Raw genomic sequence first — 20,693 nt, forward strand, 5'->3', positions numbered from 1 at the left:
GGTCTGGGGGGTGATGGTATGTGTGCGAGGGAGGTGGAAGGTGGGGGATTGCTTATTCTAGACTCACAGTTTGTGTGTGTGTGTGTGTGTGTGTGTGTGTGTGTGTGTGTGTGTGTGTGTGTGTGTTTCATCTTCTCTTAAAAACGACATCCTATGATTCCTATTTTGCTTATTTAGCTGTTTCCTATTAATCAAAAGCGTCTTCACTAACATTTAACATCAAAGTAATATTCGAGGCTTTCATTCTCTCTTTGCGTGCTGTGTGCCTAAGTGCAAAATAACAGGACATTAATCTTTCTGAAATGATCTAGAAAAACATTGTGTTTGCTACATAGCTTGATGGTACACGTGGGCATTCATCATGGATATATGCAAAAGAAATTCAGAAAATAATAGAAACATTTATGATATCATGATTACAGTTGTGGATACCTAATACTCCGTCTCAGTTTTCTTCTACCTCGCCCTAATCACATATCCCTTTCAGTGATTTTATGGCGGTTGTAAAGTGATACAGTGCGTGGTTTCACAATGACAATAACATGCTGTAAAACCCAATTCCCAGTCTATCATTAGGCTTTCATTAAGTTTAAGTGGCCCAACACCTAACTCTCTGTGATGTGTGAATGTGTTTTGTGTTACTTGTGCTGTGAGGGTATAAACTTGTTTACGCAGTCACCTTAGGGGACTTGACTTCCTTTTGGAGAAAAAAAAAAGCAAAGGCTCATAATAAGGTTTAGGTTAAGCATAGTTTGGCACAGACACCCTGCTGACCATCCAAAACCCACATGACCAGATTTCTAGCAGAAAACATGAGACACAGACGACAATCTTGGAGTGGTGTATTTTATGAGGATCTTTTTCTAAAGTTACCCAATTAGTTTAGATTAGATTAGATTAGATTAGATGAAACTTTATTAATCCCTCGGGTGGGTTCCTCCGGGAAATTCAGTTTCCAGTAGCAAAGCACCGAAAGAAGTTGCATGTTACAGATACATTAAGGGGAATGAGAGTAAGGATATAAGCATAAATACACCTTATATACACATATACACATATATAGATACAGAATATACAATATGGATAAATAGGATTGCTCATTTGAGTGAGTATATTGCACAGTGATTATTGCACAGTCAAATATAAGAAAGAGACAAAAAAAAAACAAAAGCACCTACAACTCAGTTGTCCCCCTGTTTCTCCTCCCTCTCCCCTCCAGTGAGGAGTTAAACAGTCTGATGGCGTGTGGGACAAAGGAGTTTTTAAGTCTGTTGGTTTTTGACTTTGGGAGAAGCTGCCTGTCGCTGAATAGGCTCCTCTGATTGTTTACGACCGTGTGCAGAGGATGCCCGGCATTGTTCATAATGTCCATCAGTTTCTTTAAGGTCCTCTTCTCTGCCACTGTCACCAGAGTGTCCAGCTTCATGCCAACCACAGAGCTAGCCTTCCTGATTAGTTTCTCCAGTCTGGATGAGTCCTTCTTTGCTGTGCTGCTCCCCCAGCACACCACGCCATAGAAAAGGACTCCTGCGACCACTGACTGGTAAAACATCCTCAGGAGCTTCCTGCAGATGTTGAAAGACCTCAGCCTCCTGAGGAAGTACAGTCGGCTTTGTCCTTTTTTATACAGGTTCTGCGTGTTGCATGACCAGTCCAGTTTGTTGTCCACCCACAGCCCGAGGTACTTGTATGTGTTGACCACCTCCACCTCCTCTCCCTCTATCTGAACTGGCAGTGGACCTGGTCTGGACCTCCCGAAATCCACAACCAGTTCCTTGGTCTTTGAAGTGTTGAGTTGCAGGTGGTTTGTGTGACTCCATGTGACAAAGTTCCTCACCAGGCTCCTGTACTCCTCTTCCTGGTCATCCCAGATACACCCCATGATGGCCGTGTCGTCTGCAAACTTCTGAATGTGGCATAATTCAGAGTTGTAGCAGAAGTCAGAGGTGTACAGGGTAAAGAGAAGTGGGGACAGCACAGTTCCCTGTGGTGCTCCTGTGCTGCTGACTAAACCTAACCGTGCTAGACAGGAAATGGAAAATAATATACACTTCCTTGCCATATAATTAGTTAGACCTGTTTAAGTGCTTGATAATGCATATATCTAATCAGCCAATCAAACGGTAGCAATTCATTTGCACATTCAAGCATGCAGACATTGTCAAAATGACCTCCTATAGTTTAAACTGAATGGGGATGAAAGGTGTTTTCAGTGACTTTGAATATGGCTTGGTTGTTGGTGCCAGACAGGCTTATCTACTGAGATTTTACCACAGAACCGGGGTTGAGAAGTCTCTGAAAAATGGACAGAAACCCAGTGAGTAGTTCTCTGGGTGAAAAGGTCTTGTTGATGTCAAAGGTCAGAGAGGAATAGCCAGACTGCTTTGAACTGATGGCAACAGCAACTCAAATAACTACTTGTTACTACCAAGGTGTGCAGATGAGCATCTCTGAATACACAACATTGTGAACCTTGAAGTAGATGGGCTACAGCAGCAGAAGACCACACTGGGTGCCACTCCCTTTGGCTAAGATCAGGGAATTTAGGGTACAGAAAGTTGGATAAATCTTGCCCAGCATATCTAAAAAATTGGCCAGTGAGTGTAAAGGAAAATAAATGCTTATAAAAAAAAATCCTGTCTGGCAGGATCTCACTAAATGGAAAAAATTCCTACTAGCATCCGACATGCAGTTCAGGGAGGGAATAAATATCTTATTTGTGGTTGGACAAATACTGGTTATGGTTATGATTTGATCAAGTGGTAATACATTGAGTTAATTTAACATTCTCTGAAGTGATCTAAACATCACTCTGTAACTGCTTACTAAATAATATAAAATAATATATTATTTATTTTAGCTTTCCATATTTGTGGGTAAAAAGGGGTTCTTCAGTGTTGCAGAGGTATTTTCTCATAAAGGTGAAAGGTCAAACAAGTACAAATTAGTGTTGAGGACAGAGGAGGACCTGACGGGCTTTAGTTTCTTTCACTGCTTCATCAACATCTCCCTGAACTCTGCGTTACTCCTCGTGTCCTTATTCCTCTCACCAATTCCTTGGCCCTAGGTTGACTTTTGTTGGCTGTGTTTGCGACAGAAGGAGGAAATCGTATTTCTCTGGTGAGTTTGTGTCGTTTAAGTCAGGGTGAAAAGGCTTAGCATCACCTGTAATTTGCAGCCCTGTTGCTCCATCCTTAATCATTACCTTCCTATCCCATTTTGCACACAGCACTTCATACATTCCTTAGAGACCACTTTAATCATGTCTTCCCTACTTGTCTTGATCTAAATTGTTGCTAACTGCAGTGCTTTGTATGAACATTTTAAAACTAAAACAACAAATGAACTCAACTAAACCACCATTTAGGTTTCCCTCAGGCGAAGGAGCTGAGGGTACAAATGGACTGGAGGAAGAGGAAGTACTACCGCAACTCTCACACACAGCTCTCCCACATCTACAAAGGATTGCTATGTAAATGCACCAGTGAATAGGAGTGAATGGACAGACTTAAAGCAGATTATGTTAAACCTCTTGTTAGTTTAAAGACATGCTGAAGTGAATGGGTGGGGATTAGCAGATGTGCTGCTGTGCCACGGAGGTGTTTCACTAAAATGGATTTAATCCCCTGTCTTTTAGTCAGTTCACACATCAAATAAAGGGATAAATGCTTCTAAAAGTGAGCCAGGAAAAGGTAAGGTGGTTTTTAAATCCCAAAGAAATCCGAATGTGGAGACAATGTGCTTGAATAGGTATATGTAGAGTCGCAAGTATCCCAAGTCCATTTATATATTTGGAATTTGAGCCCAGACAGAAATTACAGTAAGTGGCCTGTGAAAACCTTCAAGTCTTAACACCTACTTTAAAAAAAAAAAAAAGTACTCTGGTAATCAGAAATTGACTCTCCTAACACTGCTGCACTGCTACACATTCAACTGTTTCGAAAAACAAAGAACAACAATCTGTATAAATAATGTGTAATTTTTATTCCTTTATCTAGTTAAAATTGCGTATCTACTTTACCCTCTATTCAAAATCGCTATGGATAGGTTTTTTTTTTTGCATGTTAGGACTGCACTTTATCAGAAGTAGTTCCTGGATGCTCTGTCTATTTATCATCCGCTCTCTTCCGCTTATCCAGCTCAGGGTCGTGTGGGGCCTTGAGCCTATCCCAGCTCACAAACGGTGAGAGGCAGGGTACACCCCAAACAGGTCGCCGGTCTGTCGCAGGGCTAACACAGACATACACATCCATTCACACTCACATCAGTTATAGGCAATTTAGAATCACCAATTAACCTAATGCTACTAAATGCATGTCTTCGGACTGTGGGAGGAAGCCAGAGTACCCAGAGAGAACCCACACGGAGAACGTGCAAACTCCACGCAAAAAGGCCTCGGCCTGATGGTGGATTCAAACCCACAACCTTCTAGCTGTGAGGCAACAAAGCTACATACAAAGCTGATACTTTCTGATCAACTACAATGAGGTCCATCTCACAGGATGCAATCAGAGAGGCAGAGGATGTCATATGTCATCTTTATCACCCTCAGCAGTCATTTCGTCATAGTATTTGCCAAAAGGCCAGTGATAGTCAAGGTCAATGGCACGCAATTCCATGGTACCACAATATTTGTAGATCCCTAGTTATAGATGATGGGAGTACTCATGATCTGATGACAGAATGGCGAGGATTGAGAAGAGTCTCAGTGCTATAGACTTTCTATAAGATTAGCAACACGCTACAGAGATCTAGTTAACTTCACTCAAATTATAAAGCTGTTGTCTACATATAATGAAAGCTTCTGCAGCTCTCCTAGTTAATATAATTGTACCTTAGCAATATAAGTAATACCAGATTTTTATTTTCATCCTTAATCCACATCAGTCCACATGACAGTTTTTTTTTCTTCCAAATATATTTATTGTTCTCCAGTTTTACAAGCAAAGGATGGATCCATTCTGAAATCTTTAAGCACACACTTTTAGACAAACAAACAAAGACAAAAAGGCAAAAAATGTAAAACAAGAGTACCAAAAAACAGCACTCTACACTAGCGTTTAACACTTGGTTCTTTTACATTAATCCACTTTAGTAAGATGTTCTTCACTGCAGTGCAAGTAAGTAATAGACCTATTGAAAAATGTACTCTATCAGAGAGACCTCAAATAAGAAACTTTGGGTCCATCTCCATAATAATATCGGTATCTTTGCAGCTTTTGACATTAGCAACGGCAATGAGTTAGGGTACCAATCTCTATCTAGCACATTGCTGGGTCGAAACTGTTTTAAGATTGGGAGATCTGTGTTAAATCTTGAACTGTATTGCTTTGGCATGATTACAAACTGAAAGTGATTTTAGCATATCTTTACATTCCCATTCACTGTCATTGATCTTAATAGAAAGAACCCTTTCTCATTTATCTCCAAGGTATTATAAAACCACGGGTGACACGGCAGTTAATAGTTTGCAGTTCTGGAGAGGCGATAGTTCAGGATTGCTAATTAAGATTGTGCAGTGCGATATATATAGAGTCCATTTGGCGAGGAGGAAACTTCTGAATTGTACCTAACAACTCATTAGATGTATTATTTGTTTCTAATTTCCGAGATCAGAAATTAAATGTGTTTACTGGCAACTTTCAGTCCACCTCCTTTGAAGTGTTGACACTGAGAGCTACTGACAAGTGAAGTTGTTGTGTTATGACAGCTTGTCAAAAATGATGAAAGAGTGGATGCTGAATAAACTACTGACCCCAAGCACTTGCTGAGACTTATAATCTGAATGTGTAAAGGGGCCTGAACACTATTAGCATACAAGCAGTCAGAATAAACAGTGGTCTCTGCATCAGATTTAAAGACTTCTGAGCAACTCATTTGTGACGTAAAGTAGAAGTGTTGCTTGTATTTTTATGTCTTTGACCTCCTGTTATCAGTATAAGCTTTTTTTTGCTCTTAAATTTGAATTCCTCTAAATATCCCTTAAAGGTCAACTTCCTCCTTCTGTTATCTAAATTCTTCAAAAAAGCTTTCCTCTAAAAGGCTTCAGACATCTATTATTCTTCCCTCTTCTCCCCTTTGTTTTACTTGTCAGAGGCCTTTCTGTGCTTTTTTCTCTCTCCCTTTTTTCTTACTGCTCATCCTTCGCTCATGACAGTCTCAGCCATTCATCATAGACCCAGCATGAGGGTGACACCAGTGAAGAATAGCCTGTGTGTGTGTGTGTGTGTGTGTGTGTGTGTGATGGAGCACTGGTCTACAGTACCTTTAAAGTAACAGCTTTTAAAGGGATCATACCTCAATCTGCATATGATATTCTGTTCTCAGGCAAATCACCACAGACATTCATTACTTGCTTACACACACAGGGCTTCACAGCTATTGGGGATTGGGGGCAAATGCTGTCACAGTTTTTTAAAAGGCTTCCCGTGGTTAGACATGCTTGAAATGACATTCTGGTTCACTGGAGGAGGGGAGTGGGAAAAGGAGTGGAGAAGAAAAACACAGAAGTGAAGGGGGAGGGCAGCTAAGTTTGTTAGTTAAAAAAAAAAAAAAAAAAATCTTGGAAAGAGTAGAAATGGTAATAAAGAAAGCTGTGTGTCATTTAGGAAGGCATGAAACAGGAGAAACTTTGCTGTGGTTTTCCAAAACGGAAAACGTTCCTATCTGGAATGGTCACTTCAAAATTTTGACTTTATAACCGAATCCAGGACTTCAGAAGTTCAGAAAGGGCAAAAAAAAAAAGGATTTTATTCAAAAATCAGATCACTGTAATCTTGTAGCAAGAAAGACACCAAATAGATGTATTTGGTTAATTAATTGTCAAAATACTAATTGAAATATCAAGTTACACAAGTGGCCGCTTCTTATTTGCTAAACATCCCCAGCTCGGCATCCTGCTTCAAAAACTGAGACTGGATCTTCTCTTTCACAGGAGAGGAAAATTGACAAGAACATTTATTGTTTGTATGTGAACAGGGCTTGAGAGAGGCAATGATGAGGGCAGACAGAAAGACGATAGGGCAGCGGCAGGGCAGGACGGTTTATTTGTGAAGTGATATTTTGCTCTCATCGAAGAGCGAGGGAGCCAGGCAGCCTATTGTTTGCCTTTAATGACCAACATGAACAAGTGTGAGAAAGAAAAGAAGTGCAAAGAACAGCGGCAGCAACAAAGAGGCAGATTAACATGAAAACAAAACCCCCATCTATTTAACCTCGAAACTTCAATGTTCAGCATTTTGTGTTTTGAGGAGGGGAAAAAAAAAAAAAAGCTGCCCATTCTGTGGTGTTTCAGGTCTGTCATATTTTCAGCTAAAAGCAAAGTGTTACCAGCACACACGCACGTGCACTCTCACAAACACACACACGCGGTTTTGCCGAAAGCATGCCTTACAGGCAAGAGGATAGCTCTGGAAAGGAAATGGTCTATTAGAGTGTCTCAACCCATTTATTTATTAGTATAAAAGCTCCAGGCTTGGGTGATGTAATCTCTAACAGCTCCTTCAAAGTGTCTAGGCCAGCTACTTGAATAGCACGCCACTGTGTGAAGAGGTGTTTTGAGTAGCTTTTCGTAAATCTGGGATTGTAAAGCAGAATTCTTCGGAATGATAAACCCGACTCCAGCCGTGCAGACTGTGGAGTCGTCGGTGACACAAACCTGAGTGCAGTTTTATTCAAATGTTGTTTTGCATATGCTCGTTCCAGCCTGCTGAAGACCAAAGCTAAAGGTCAATGCCTTAGGCTCAAAACCATATGCATAAAGGGTGTCTAAGTACACTACAGGTTAGCCTGCCTACGTGTTAACATGAACAATTCAAATCCACTCTATTAAACCACACCTAAAGTAGGGCCTCTTCCATATACAGTATATTTTTTCCCTTAATTATACTTGAAGTACTACACAGATTTATCCAGTACCTCCAGTGTTGGCAGTTACTCTGATATTCAGCTATTCTGATATATTTACTGAACATACATTGGTCCAATTTTCCCATTTAGGCCATGCAAACGCACAACAGTTAGGATCCGCTGCAATCACATGAAAGGAAGTACATGTGGATGTTATATGATTTTCTTTTAGTTCCTGCAGTAATCTGAAATGTATTGTATGATCAATTGTAGCACTGCTTTATTGTTAGGTCAACACTTTATGTCAATCTCACCCGATTAACAGTCTTATTTCCAAAACAAAGTGTAAACAGATATCTATAAGTTGTTAAAGGTGCAGAATCCCACAGATAGTGCTGCTTGTTTTCAATGTCCTCCTCACCCTCCTCCTACTTTTTTTTTTCTAAAACCCCATCTTGCTCCTGTCTGCTCTCTGCCCCTGTTTTCTTTCCACCCATGTCCTCCCTCCCTGTGTGTGTGTGTGTGTGTGTGTGTGTGTGTGTGTGTGTGTGTGTGTGTGTGTGTGTGTGTGTGTGGAGAGAGAGAGGGCCAGCCCTCCCTACAAGGCAAGTGAAGTAAACTCCCCCTTTTTGTCTGTCTCTCTCCCTCTCTCTCTCAGCTGGGCTGCTACTGTCAGACAGGGTTGGGGGGACAATCATCTCCAACTGCTGCTGCTGTTGCCGGTGTGTTCTGTGTGGTGTGGACTTTCTCACGTTTCGGTGGACCCACACAGACACACACACATTCGCACTCGCAGATTCAGGAGCTCGCATGCCTGATACTACCCCCGCCTCTCTTGCTACCCACTCTCTCTCTCTGGTGCATACATACACACTGAGAAGGAGCGACGGCGTGTGAGCGGATCCCATCGTGCGGAGAGCGCTGAAGAGAGGAGACCAGAGAAGAGAGGAGACCAGAGAAGAGAGGAGCGGCGGCACACTCTTACCATGCCAGTGCAGGGAGAAAGGCTGAAGCGCTGTTTGTCTCTCTGTTTCTGGAGCTGGAGTTCTCTACTATTGCTTGGACTGTTCTCTCTGCATGCGCAAGGACACGGTGAGTTACTGCAAACTTTCTCTGCTGACTGCTCCCCTGAACTTTTTTAAGTAGCTGCGTGCTGAAGTTGCTCCACAACAGCTCATTACGTCTCTTACTCCCATTAACACTGTGAAGCATTGCTTTAGAGTTTTTTTTGTTGTTTACCAGTTTTTAACTCATTAAGTCTTGCGTCTTAAATCTGTGCTATACCTTGCCCTTCATTTTGTGAAAGCAATCCATGATGACAATCTGTTTTAAACGTTAAATGCAAATGAAGTGGACATGATCCCAAATATCTATAGTATGTTGCTGTTTTTTCTGTGCGTTATAACTGATTTTCATGTCATTATGAAAAGGTTTTTAATAAGCACAGGGCAGTGTTTTGTCTCTTCCTTTGGGCTGTGATTTTGAAATGAGAAATTTGATTCGACACATTTTCAAGCAAGTCTATGATTTTTAAATTTGCGTATTTAACACATGCACATGAATGCTGCTGAAGCTAATATTCAACCAGCGGCTTGTGATGCAAAAAGAAGAAAGATGTTCCCATTTCATGAATTATCACACCCCTTTCAAAGCACTCTATGCTGCAATAATAACTGAGTCATATGTCAGTTCATTTACAATATATTTGTCATTTTCTTCAAGCACACTGAGAGGTGCATCCTCACAGACTGACACTGATGTTACACGCGCCGGCCGCTTTGTCTGTGACCATGTTTGGTATCTCAACTGTGATTTGTTATGTGTTGGAGGGAGAACGTGTCAGATTCAAAACTCTGTTGCGTTTAGTGCCATCACACTTGTTTTTAAAGCTGCAGTAAGTAGAAATAAAGAGTCTGACAGGAGACGGTTCATTCGTCTTATTTAACAGTGCCTGAGTTTCATCTTCAAATCGAATTTGAACCCCAATCTCCTAAGTGAAAGTCTTATGCTTAACTGATGGGATTACCACAAATGATTACATTTTCAGGCTTTATATTACCGCATTTATACTTCACTTGACCCTCTACATGCCAGACTGAAAAGAAGTGCAGTTAACTCAAATCTGTGGACGTGAGCCAGATTTTCTAAAGCCTCGGGGAAGGTCAAGAAGCTATGGTTCGTCTAATTCTACTTCAATTACAACATCCTCAAATGTTATATTGAATTTTTTTTCCAGCGACAATAAAAAGGTGCTCCCTAGCTCAGCTTTAAGGGTTAACTCGCAGCCTCTGTTATTTTTCATGCCCTCTTCTAGGGTTAACTGTAACAAGAGCATTTTGTAGAGTTTCCTCCCAATCAGTAATTTAAAAACAAAGTTTGGTTTTCAAGAGTTTAAATGTTAGTCTTTCCACTGTTCAGTTAAACACAGAGTGTAGATTTGGACAGTGTTTCTAATTAATGATGGTGTCTGCGTTTATTTATCTATCTCTTTCTTTATCGTTGATCTATTTAAAGTCATTGTAGGCTATTTCAGCCGGGAGCCCTGAAGTTAAGCCAGCAAACGCTCATACCTCATGCTCAGTATGTTATGTGCCGAGGTCTTCCTGCGACCTCTGGCAGCAAGTCATCTCCTCTGTCTTGTATATCTTTCCTGTCATTGTCACTGGGTGGTTTTCCAGAAGCAGTCTGTGCCGAGCTCCCTCCTTCTGATTTACTCGCTTTGTTTTCAGGTGCTGCTTCATAATTTATAACTGGAGCTTTGGAAGGAATAACAGTTATTTTAAATATTATGTGCTTTTAAGCATGAAACTGCACACCTGAGTGCACAGGGGTGCAAACTGACAAAGTGTCGACATGTTTTAGATGCACGGTAACGCCGACTGCTCCGTCCAAGATGCCGCAGAACAGCTGCCAGCAAAGAAGAACTGTTAAATCTGACACAATGTTGGACCTCACCCAAGATTTCTTGTTTGTGTTATGCTCCTAGTTAGTCATTCACAGTGTGTGTTTTTTCTATTTGTAAGGCATTTGCTGAGAAAATCTTCAGTCCAGTTTTCATAAATCCTTCCCGGCATTGCCAGTATTTAGAAGCTAAAAGAATGAAAAATGACTATTTATATGTAAGCGTTAGAACACTGCTCTGTGCTGAATAGCCTTTAAATTCTTAGCGTGTGAATTTGAGATGCTAGGATTTAATTCATTGTCTTATTTTATTTGCTGGCATCAGCAAAATTCACATAATAAACAGAAACACAAAAAAGGGACTGTGCTGATCCAAACTGTCCAAACTGTATTCAGAAAGCATTTCTCCTGAGGCCTGTTAGTCGCATTTATTGGCTTACGCGTAGATGACTGATTGGACCAGCAACAGGCCTATTCATCGGCTGACATACAGATGATTGATTGTCAATAAATTCAGCCGTGACTCAACAGGCAAACATTTGTCAATTAAAAGAAGTTGTGAGACGGAGCGAGGTGGTTGTTATGTACAAGACTGTCTCCGTCTCCTTTTCTCTTTCTGTATCTTAATTTCCTCGGTGTATTGTCTTTGTTCCGTAACAACTCACAAATAACTTGGTAGACTGAATAGATGTCTATACCTGGGATTCCTTGTTCATGTTGCCACAGGTGAGTAGTTAAATAGTTAAATGGAGTAGTTAATTTTCTAAACAGCCAGTAAAATGCCTACTCTGTTGTGTCTGCATAAAAGTCACATTTTGCCCTCTGGCATTTATACGCCATTGTCTGTGCGGTAAACAAATAGGTAACATTGTATTCCTTATTGTCGCATAGTGGGCATAGGCAGTATAGGGAAATCACACTCTTATGCACACTTTATGAATCTCATACACACAAATCTTTTGTGACCTTCCACCTACACCACGCTGCAGCCTTCAATGTGAGTTCTGGGAAGTGAGGAGCGAGCGTGATAGCTTACATTTCATTGTCCTTGGTGGAAATAAGCACGGCTGTATCAGTTTTCACAGTCAAAGCTCCGCCAGTTGCTTTGCTTTTGTCACTGCTCTCTAATGAGACTGTTGCTCTCTGTGGAATTTCAGGTGTTATTTTATCTGAATAAAACATTTACCTGGTTTTTGGCCAAGATATACACATCACACTTGCTGCCTGTGTTCTCGAGCTCCTAAGAATTTGCCATAGTTCTTTGAGTTTATTGTAAAAGTAACATACTTCATACTTACGGATTGCCCTGGCTGTTAGTTTTTGAGAAAATCAAAAGCAGTGAAAGAGATGATTCCCATCAACTCCAAGTGAATTCATTCAATTGCATTTAGGGATGCAGAGAGGGTCTCTGAAGATACTCTGCTCTGAGGAAGTCATTAGGCATTTTGGAATAAAACACAGCTTTAAAAAAATAAGAAAAGAAGCACTTGAGATGTGACTCAGTGTACCGTGCCGTTAGTTGTGCTTTCCATTCCTCACCCTTAAAGCTTTCTGACAGGATGTGTTCTGTTCACATGCAGAAAACTGATACCTCATTAGAACTACTGATGTCCTGACTATAACGTTGAGCCAGAGGGGGAACATTTTAGTGCTTGTTATTGGTTTTCTATTAGTATTTGTTTTCCCTTTGTCAATTTTCTATGTGATTTTTTTTTTCCTTCTTTTTCTTCTTCAGCTTGCACCAAAAACCATGGCCTGACCAGGCTTAACAACCTGGTACCCAGAAGACTAATGTGGTGACATTTGAGAATTTATTGTTCTACTATAAAAGTAATGACACAGATATGAGTCTCAAATACACCATTTTTGATACTGACACTTAAGGGGCCTGTAAGTGTTGGGCTACTCCTTTTAATCTTTGAATTCAGGTGTTTTCAGTTACATTGTCATAGATGTATAAAACCAAGCTCCTAGCCATGCAGTCTGCCTTTACAAACATTTGTAAAATACTGGGACATTCTATAGATCTCACTGAATTGGAGTGTGATACTGCAAATAGATTGTCACTACTGCAACAAGCCAGTTTATGAAAGTTCTTCTCTTGTAGATATTCTACGATCAACTCTAATTGGTATTATTGGCGAATTTAAGCATTTAAAAACTCCAGCAACTTGTTACTGAGTGCTGAGGGTTGCTGAGTGCTCAGGTTCATGGTGGTAATGCTCTGCTGACTCAGGAGTTTCAAACCAGCAGCATCATCAGCACAGAAATTGTGTGCTGGGAGCTTCATAGCATGGGTTACCCTGGCTGAGCAGCTCCTGTAGCTGTAGTGTGTCGGTTACCCAGAAGTTCTGTGTATTCGGTTTGTGATGATATTGTGACTAGAAACCATGTAATACCAATAAAAATCAGCAACTTCAAAGTAAAAAAGCGAAACTTTTCTCAGGTGAAGCAACTACCAGTGGTGTAATGCACAACATGGGTTGAAACTTGATTGTGGTAAAATGCATTAGAGGGTTACTCTCACCACCTGGAATGGCTGTTATAGTGGGTAACCATCAGCTACAAAGCAATGTGCAATAAGCAAATTGCATTATATTTGGATGGGGCTATAGCGCTGAGAAAAATGGAGGAAACAGTCAGAATGACCTCTGAAAGGTGCAGAAAGGGGAAGTGTTGAGAGTTTGGGATAGAGGGGTATTACATCCTGTAATGGATACAGATCCAGTAACTTCTATCCCAGTCAGATTACCGGTCTGGCGCTGACTTCTTAAGACACAGCTGGAGCAGGGGAAGCTGTGTGTGTGTGTGTGTGTGTGTGTGTGTGTGTGTGTGTGTGTGTGTGTGTGTGTGTGTGTGAGAGAGAAAGAGAGAGAGGCAGTGTAGAAAGAAAGGATAATTTTTATACAATAATAAGCACTGATATTATGCGAGTTTCAGCAAAATCCTACAAACTATTGCCGGAATGATTAGAACAGAAATTTGTATTAATAGTCCAAAGACATATAATCACTTGTGCTATATATATTTTGCTTATTAATATAAATTTCAATGGGTGGCTGTTAGTAAATTCAGCATGTGGATGACAGCTAGGCATCAAATTACAAAACTTCTATCTTGGAAATCAAATTTGCTGCGATTATGCGAGAAAAACGTCTTTATACTCTGATTGTGTGAGTTGATCACTCTCTGCCCAACATGGTCTAACACAATAAAGTGATAGACAGATAACAGGTGAAGGGGAGTGGAGCAAAGGAAAGCTGGCTGTGACAACCTTAGTGCACTGGGACTATGAGGGCTTAGGGTTTTCCATGCACTCGCACTCCCTCCATGATATCCTGCCCTCCCAGTCTCACCACCTGGAACTATTTTTTGGATTGGGGAGGGCGAGCAGGGAGTGGAGAGGGTAATTGATCGTTGTTTGGGGCCCGTTACTTGAGTTCAGGCTTCTTAGAGATATTCAGTATAGAAGATTTGGTATTGTTTAACATGAAGAAGAGGGTAAATGAACGTAAGGACACGCAGAGAGAAAATAGTGATCCATGTCAATGTCAGTCTCGATAGGAAATCAGTGCCCGTCTTATATTTTAAGACATAGCAAGCGTTTTCACAAAGTTAACTGTATACTTCAATCTCTCCTTTTTCTGTTTAAAAACTAAACATTTTGTCTGAACCCTGTATACCAAACAATTGTTGAGCTATTTCTAACTCGATCACTTTTTGAATCTCGTGTTCCTATCTGTAGCCTTATAACCTCATCTACAGGTTTACTTGTTTGAGTCAAGTATCTCGAACCTTTAAGGACGACACCACAATCTGTGCTTTAATTCTAAAACATATTGGCCATTAGATATTCTTCAGTTTCAGGCTTTGGTGAAAAAATAAAAGACAGAATGAGGCAGAGAAAATGAATAAATTCACTACTTAACTTGAGGTCATGTGTTGACTTGTAACCAAATGGCTTTGCAATAGAGTCATTGTATGCTTTGATAGGTACCTAATCGGTGTCCAGATGGTGTGTGTGTGTGTGTGTGTGTGTGTGTGTGTGTGTGTGTGTGCTTTAAGGGTCTAGACAACAGCTTGTTTGGCCAGTTAGATGGTGCAGAGAAGGCCTGGAGCCACTGATGTGCTGATGGGTGATATGCGACTTAGTTAATGGGAAGCTAATCACGCAGAGGAGACTGTGGGACGCGTGCAGCTGTAAACATATGTAGACTTATGCAACTGTACTCACACCCGTGCGTGCACATGGATGTCCACATCCCCCGCATTATTCACATGCAAGTAGGAAATACATTAATATCCTCCCACGAAGCACACATACGTACATGCACACATACTCTGCAGACATGCAGGGTGTAGATGGATGGAAAGTAACAGTTTAAGCATGTGGAGATGACGGAGACAGCATAGACCAGAACTCCTGGAAATAAACACATGGCAGCTGTAATGTTAACACCATCAGCCCTCCCTCCACACACACATAAACCTCATGCACACCCTCTGCTCCCAAAGCTGCCAAAAAAAGACACTCACCTACACACATATTTGCCTGTTCTCATTCTCACCGCTGAACATCTCTGATTTACATTCCGTTACGTTATCATTTAGTATAAGCAGACACTGTCTTTGGCTTAGAGTTCTGCACGACAACTGCTGTGTGTGTGTGTGTGTGTGTGTCAGTACGTTAGGTGTGAGGTTTGGTTTACTGACGTGAGGTGTTTTGATTGCCCCTATTGAATGCTACATTATTCCAGAGAGAGGAATTGCACAGTAATTTATGGTCTCCTATTACAGCAATAAGTAGGTGTTTGTGTCTCTGTGTGTGCATGTGTGTATTAAATGGAGTTTTAGTCGACATTATAGTGATTTACAGAGTGAATGCACTTCCATTATATGAAATAAATCTAAATGGTCTCATCAAGATTTTAACTCGTTTAGAGAAATTATAACACATATCTGTGTTTGGCACTTTTTTTGCACCTGTGATGCTCCACAAACAACCCACAACCCAAACAACCCACTGTACTCATAAACTAACTGGCGAAGCTGATTCAGAACTTTAAAATGAAAATTCATAGATATTAGGCAAACCTGCAGTTACAGAGATGCATACATTTTTATATATTTAAATTCCAGCACTTGATGATGGTGTTGGGATCACTTGGAAGCAATCAGTGGTATGGAAGAATATTATTTAAAATATATTATCATGCATTTATGTGCTTGTATTATGTACATGTTTTAATGTTACTATAGTAAGCCTACAATTAGATCTAAACATAAGCTGATGGGGATCTGAATTTTTAATTTTGTTTTTCTTTCTTTTACCTTTTGATGGAAATAAACATCTCAAGTAGTTTAAATGTGCATATGCATTCATTTTTTTTATTTGATTATTTCACATTACAAACCAAAAGAGCAACTTGACACTAATAGGTATGGAAAAAAGTGGCTTCATATGTAGAATCAAATCAGGTCACAGGAGTTCAGCATCAGAGGAAATGAAACTCCAACTTATTAGATAAAGATAGTATCAAATGATGGTTTGAAAAGCAGCTTATTCTTATAAATTACCCAAGTTGGAAAGACCATCCAACTGCCCAGTTCACAAGTTCACGGGCAGTTGGTGTCTCAGAAACAAACCCATATTGCATTTTTATATTTTGATAGTTTTTAAATTTTCTACTTTTTAGTTCCAGTCCCAGTGTCCTGTGGATGGGAATCAACCTCCAGCCACTCGCAAAGTCAAAGCAGTTCCCTTCTCTTGTCCCGTCTCAAATCCAGACATTAATAACAGAGTGACCCCAGTGTTTCTCTCTTTGCTGGGTTACTGTGACTCATGTAAACTACTTAATCAAACTTTTATCTTAATCTGAACATTAACTGTAATCAAGCTATTTGTGTGCATTACAGTTGAGTAGACGTTTGGTCTTGATCATTTGGAGCCAGCAGTTTTCCCACTGAGCCATTAAGTGTTTTACAAATGCCAGACTTACATTTGAACTTTGATTTTTCAGTCAGTGTTGCCTCAAGGAATACATGCACATTGAGATTTGTGAGGCCTATATGAGTGCAGTGCTTTGTATTTAAAGTTTGTGTCACTCTGAGTATTTATTTAAAGAACTCATGTAGCTGATGTGTGTTTAAAGTGGCTCCATTTTTTTTCTTTCTGTCAGGAGAGGAAAAACCCCCACATATTTCCATCTGAGCAAAGAAAGCAAGCTTCATTTAAATGAAGGTATCAATTTGAGATGGTTATCTTGTACAATGCATGTATATTTTTTCTTGAGTTGTAACTTTCTGAGACAGAAAGGGAAACAGTGCAAAGTCACCGCAGTTGGAAGCAATTCTAAAAAGTTTGCTTTTTGTTTGCAACCTTTAGACACTTTGCACACTTAAACACTTCCAGCTGCTCAGTAATTTTATTGAATGTTCAGAACTTGTATCGGATGGATAGATGGATATATTTTGTGATGCAAATGCACAAAATCATGCAATTTTGATTCACACATAAAGGATTGACAATGCAAAGTATCCTCACTGTGCAAACGTGGTTCTCCATTTCTAGATGCAGTGTTAGCTTGTGAAATGATTTTGTGTTTTTATTTCTCTGTTATTATCAGACAGTGTGTGTTTCTGGGTGAAATTTTAGGCTTGAGTTGTTACATTTGCTATGGCCAGCTATCAGCTTGGCAGGTGTGAGGCCATTGTTTATCAGTTTATAGGCATGGTTTTTGCATACCACCATGATGGAACAATGAGTCACATGATGATATCATGGGAATAGCACATCCAATATGATAAAAATAGCTGCCAAGCTTGAATTTACTGAAAGGGTGTGCATATTGTAACCTAATGCTGCTTATTAATGAGTGTGCATCATAGTCTGAGCATGTAATGTTTTAGTTTTAAGCCTTTTTTTAGAGTGTGAGGTAAATGATAGTATAATCATATATTTTGAACACACAAGGTGGTCAGACATTTTGCTGGGATCGTTTGTATATTAATATACACCTGTATTTTATAGGTTACACATTTGTGCCAGTGAATGTGCCTACTTACTAGGGATGGGTGTTGTTTAGGTTTTATCCGATACCGGTGCCAAACCGGTACTTTTGAAACGGTGCCGGTGCTTAAAGAATGGAGAACACAAAATTGGTCCAAAAACCTCTCATGTTCAGCTGTTTTTTTGTAAAAAGATAACAATATTAGCCTTTTCTGCAGCTATGGGGCATATATGGTATCACTCTTGGCTGGAAGCAGTGCTTAAACAATGGAAAAAAACACAAACTTTATCCAAAAACTTCTCATGTTTAACTGTTTTCCACTTTTTCTTTGGTCATTTTAGCCTTTTTGGCCAGGGTGAAGGGAGTATCTGCCATCAAACAAGAAGACAGCCGCATGTAGCTATGATGATGTTTGCTAGCACTTAGACTCCCGGAGAGCAGTCATTTTGGTTTTCTACCTTAGACCCCCGCGGAGTCATCATTTTGCGTTTCTACCTTTAAAAGCCGGAGAGCAGTCAGTCAAATGCTGGAGTCATTCATATGTATATTAGGTCGTTACCTAGGAATTCTGGAGGGAGGGGAGTGGGGGTGAGTGATTGAGGGGGTGGGGGAGCTGCTAAAAGCGGTGAGCTTCCTTTTGTGTTTCATCTTGATGCATTCTCAATCATCCAGGGAAACAAATCTCCAAAAGTCACCAACTTGGAGTGTTTCAGTTTGCCATCTTAGGGAGAAATCAACACACATGGGTGTATGTCCTTTGTTGCTGAGATTTATTGATAAAAACAGTACAAAAAACCAACCATTTGTACACATATTTACAAATGGCCTGCTGAGTGGTGCATGGAGCATGTTCATTGGTTCATGGACCTCCCTGAACTAATGGCATTTATTGCAATTGTCATCTTGCGGGGGGTTACCAGGGTTCCATCTCTAAATGACTGCTGGTCAGCAAACCTGGGAAACCCACAGATAATTGGAATTATGGCACGAAACCGCTTCCAAAACATCATGCAACACCTACGCTTTGATGACAAGTCCACCCGCTGTGATCGAGCAAAGACTGACAAGTTTGCTGCAATTTCCAGTGTGTGGGGATCATTTGTCACCAACTGCATCACGTGCTACAACCCTGGTCTACATATCACCATTGATGAACAGCTTTTCCCATCAAAGACTCGGTGCTGTTTCCTGCAGTATATTGCAAGTAAACCTGACAAGTTTGGGATCAAGTTTTGGGTGGCTTGCGACCTAAAATCCAAGTACATTTGCAATGTCTTCCCATATCTTGGCAAGGACCCCAGTCGTCCCACTGGGGAGAGACTTTCTGAAAATGTAGTAATGAGGCTGATGGAACCATTCCTAGACAAGGGCAGAAATGTTACCACGGACAATTTTTTCACATCGCTTTCACTGGCACAAAAACTTCTTAGACGGAAAACCACCATCCTCGGCACAGTCAACAGGATTCGCAGGGAAATTCCTCAATCCACTAGACAGACAGATCGCAATGTATTCACCACTCAGGTATGTTGCAGGTCTTTTGTGGTTCTATGTTTATGTGTTTCATTGTGTGTAAAAGGGCTATGAAAATAACAATTTATCTTATTTCTTAGGTGTTTTCAACCTCTGCTGCCACGCTGACGGCGTATGCGGCCAAACGGAAGAAGACAGTCTATATTCTTAGCAGCATGCACAGCGTGGTTCAGACTGATAACACCACCAAAAGGAAGCCAAACACTGTCACCCTTTACAACAAAACAAAGTGTGGCGTGGATGTGATGGACCAGATGGTTCGGGAGTACACTGTCCGCAAAGGAACACGGCGCTGGCCAGTCGCCGTGTTTTATAACATGATTGACATGGCAGCACTGAATGCACATGTGCTGTATCAAGCATGCACCGGGACGAAGGAAAGACGGGTGGACTTCCTGGTGGCGCTTGCAACAGAGTTGGCTCACTCTCATGTAGCTGCGAAGAAGGCAAGAAAAGATCAGTTGCTTCGGGCAGAACCCTCCACACCTAGCCCTGGAAAAAGAGCCACGTGTCAGGTCAAACACAAATGCAAGAAAAATCAGGCCACTGTGCGATGTGTTCACTGCAAAAGATACACATGTGGTAAATGCAGACTACAGGTACCATGGCAGTGCCAGGATTGTGAGTGATTGCTGACAATGTTGAATTATTTGTAAATATGTGTACAAATGGTTGGTTTTTTGTACTGTTTTTATCAATAAATGTCAGCAACAAAGGACATACACCCATGTGTGTTGATTTCTCCCCAAGATGGCAAACTGAAACACTCCACTCCCCCACCCCCACTCCCCTCCCTCCAGAATTCCTACTTAACAGCCTAATATACATATGAATGACTAGCCAATTTAGCTTCCACTTCCACCATTTGACTGCTCTCCGGGTTTTATAGGTAGAAAGGTAGAAGCCTGGGGATGCTAGTTCACCTTACATGCATTAATTTAATAACGTGGTTAGCCTACTCAACGTAAATTACACACGAACAACATTAAGCTACTCACGCAGAGAAGAACGGCTGCTGCTGCCATCATCATCCGTCATCATTTCTGCTACACTGGCAGGGCTAGGGGCCAGGACTCTAATCTTCGGGTTTTTGGGGGCTGTTGCTAACTCCAGGTCCGATAACTGGCAACCCACCCGCAGTAGATGTGCACGGTGTGAGGTCTTGCAGCAAGCTATCAAATACGGCGCATTTCTCGGCTTTTAAAAAAACGCTATGCGTCGCCAGGTGTTCCGTCGGATTTGAGGTGTTACCTCCTTTGACAGTATCACAGTATCAGCTTAAAGCACTTGTTGCAGGCTGCTGAGTTTGCATATTTTGCTGTGAAGTACAGCCAGACTTTTGACCGCTTCGCCTTGTGTATTTTTAATCTGTAGCTCTGCTCTAAAAGAACATATGTACCT

General features: G+C 40.8%; 2 protein-coding genes across 6 annotated transcripts in view; both read left to right on the plus strand.

Moving 5' to 3' along the window:
• LOC309719044 (bone morphogenetic protein receptor type-1B-like) overlaps nucleotides 1-20,693 on the plus strand; it is a 71,186-nt gene that overhangs the window by 37,947 nt on the left and 12,546 nt on the right. For 4 of the 5 annotated variants that reach the window (XM_082554829.1, XM_082554832.1, XM_082554831.1 and 1 more), the window contains one exon: nucleotides 8,507-8,940. In XM_082554829.1, coding sequence (XP_082410955.1) covers nucleotides 8,835-8,940 — 106 coding nt within the window. In that variant the 5' untranslated portion in view covers nucleotides 8,507-8,834. Of the gene's footprint in view, nucleotides 1-8,506; nucleotides 8,941-16,933; nucleotides 16,991-20,693 lie in introns of those variants that run through there. The other variant, XM_082554833.1, reaches the window with a different exon arrangement.
• Nucleotides 18,195-20,010, plus strand: LOC309719046 (piggyBac transposable element-derived protein 4-like). The gene is made up of 2 exons (XM_082554838.1): nucleotides 18,195-19,283; nucleotides 19,373-20,010. The coding sequence occupies exons 1-2, from the start codon at nucleotides 18,600-18,602 to the stop codon at nucleotides 19,919-19,921; spliced, it is 1,233 nt and encodes a 410-aa protein (XP_082410964.1). The 5' UTR covers nucleotides 18,195-18,599; the 3' UTR covers nucleotides 19,922-20,010.

The sequence above is a fragment of the Aulonocara stuartgranti genome (assembly GCF_965226115.1).
Source record: "Aulonocara stuartgranti genome assembly, chromosome: 12".
In the NCBI taxonomy this organism is placed as follows: Eukaryota; Metazoa; Chordata; class Actinopteri; order Cichliformes; family Cichlidae; genus Aulonocara; species Aulonocara stuartgranti.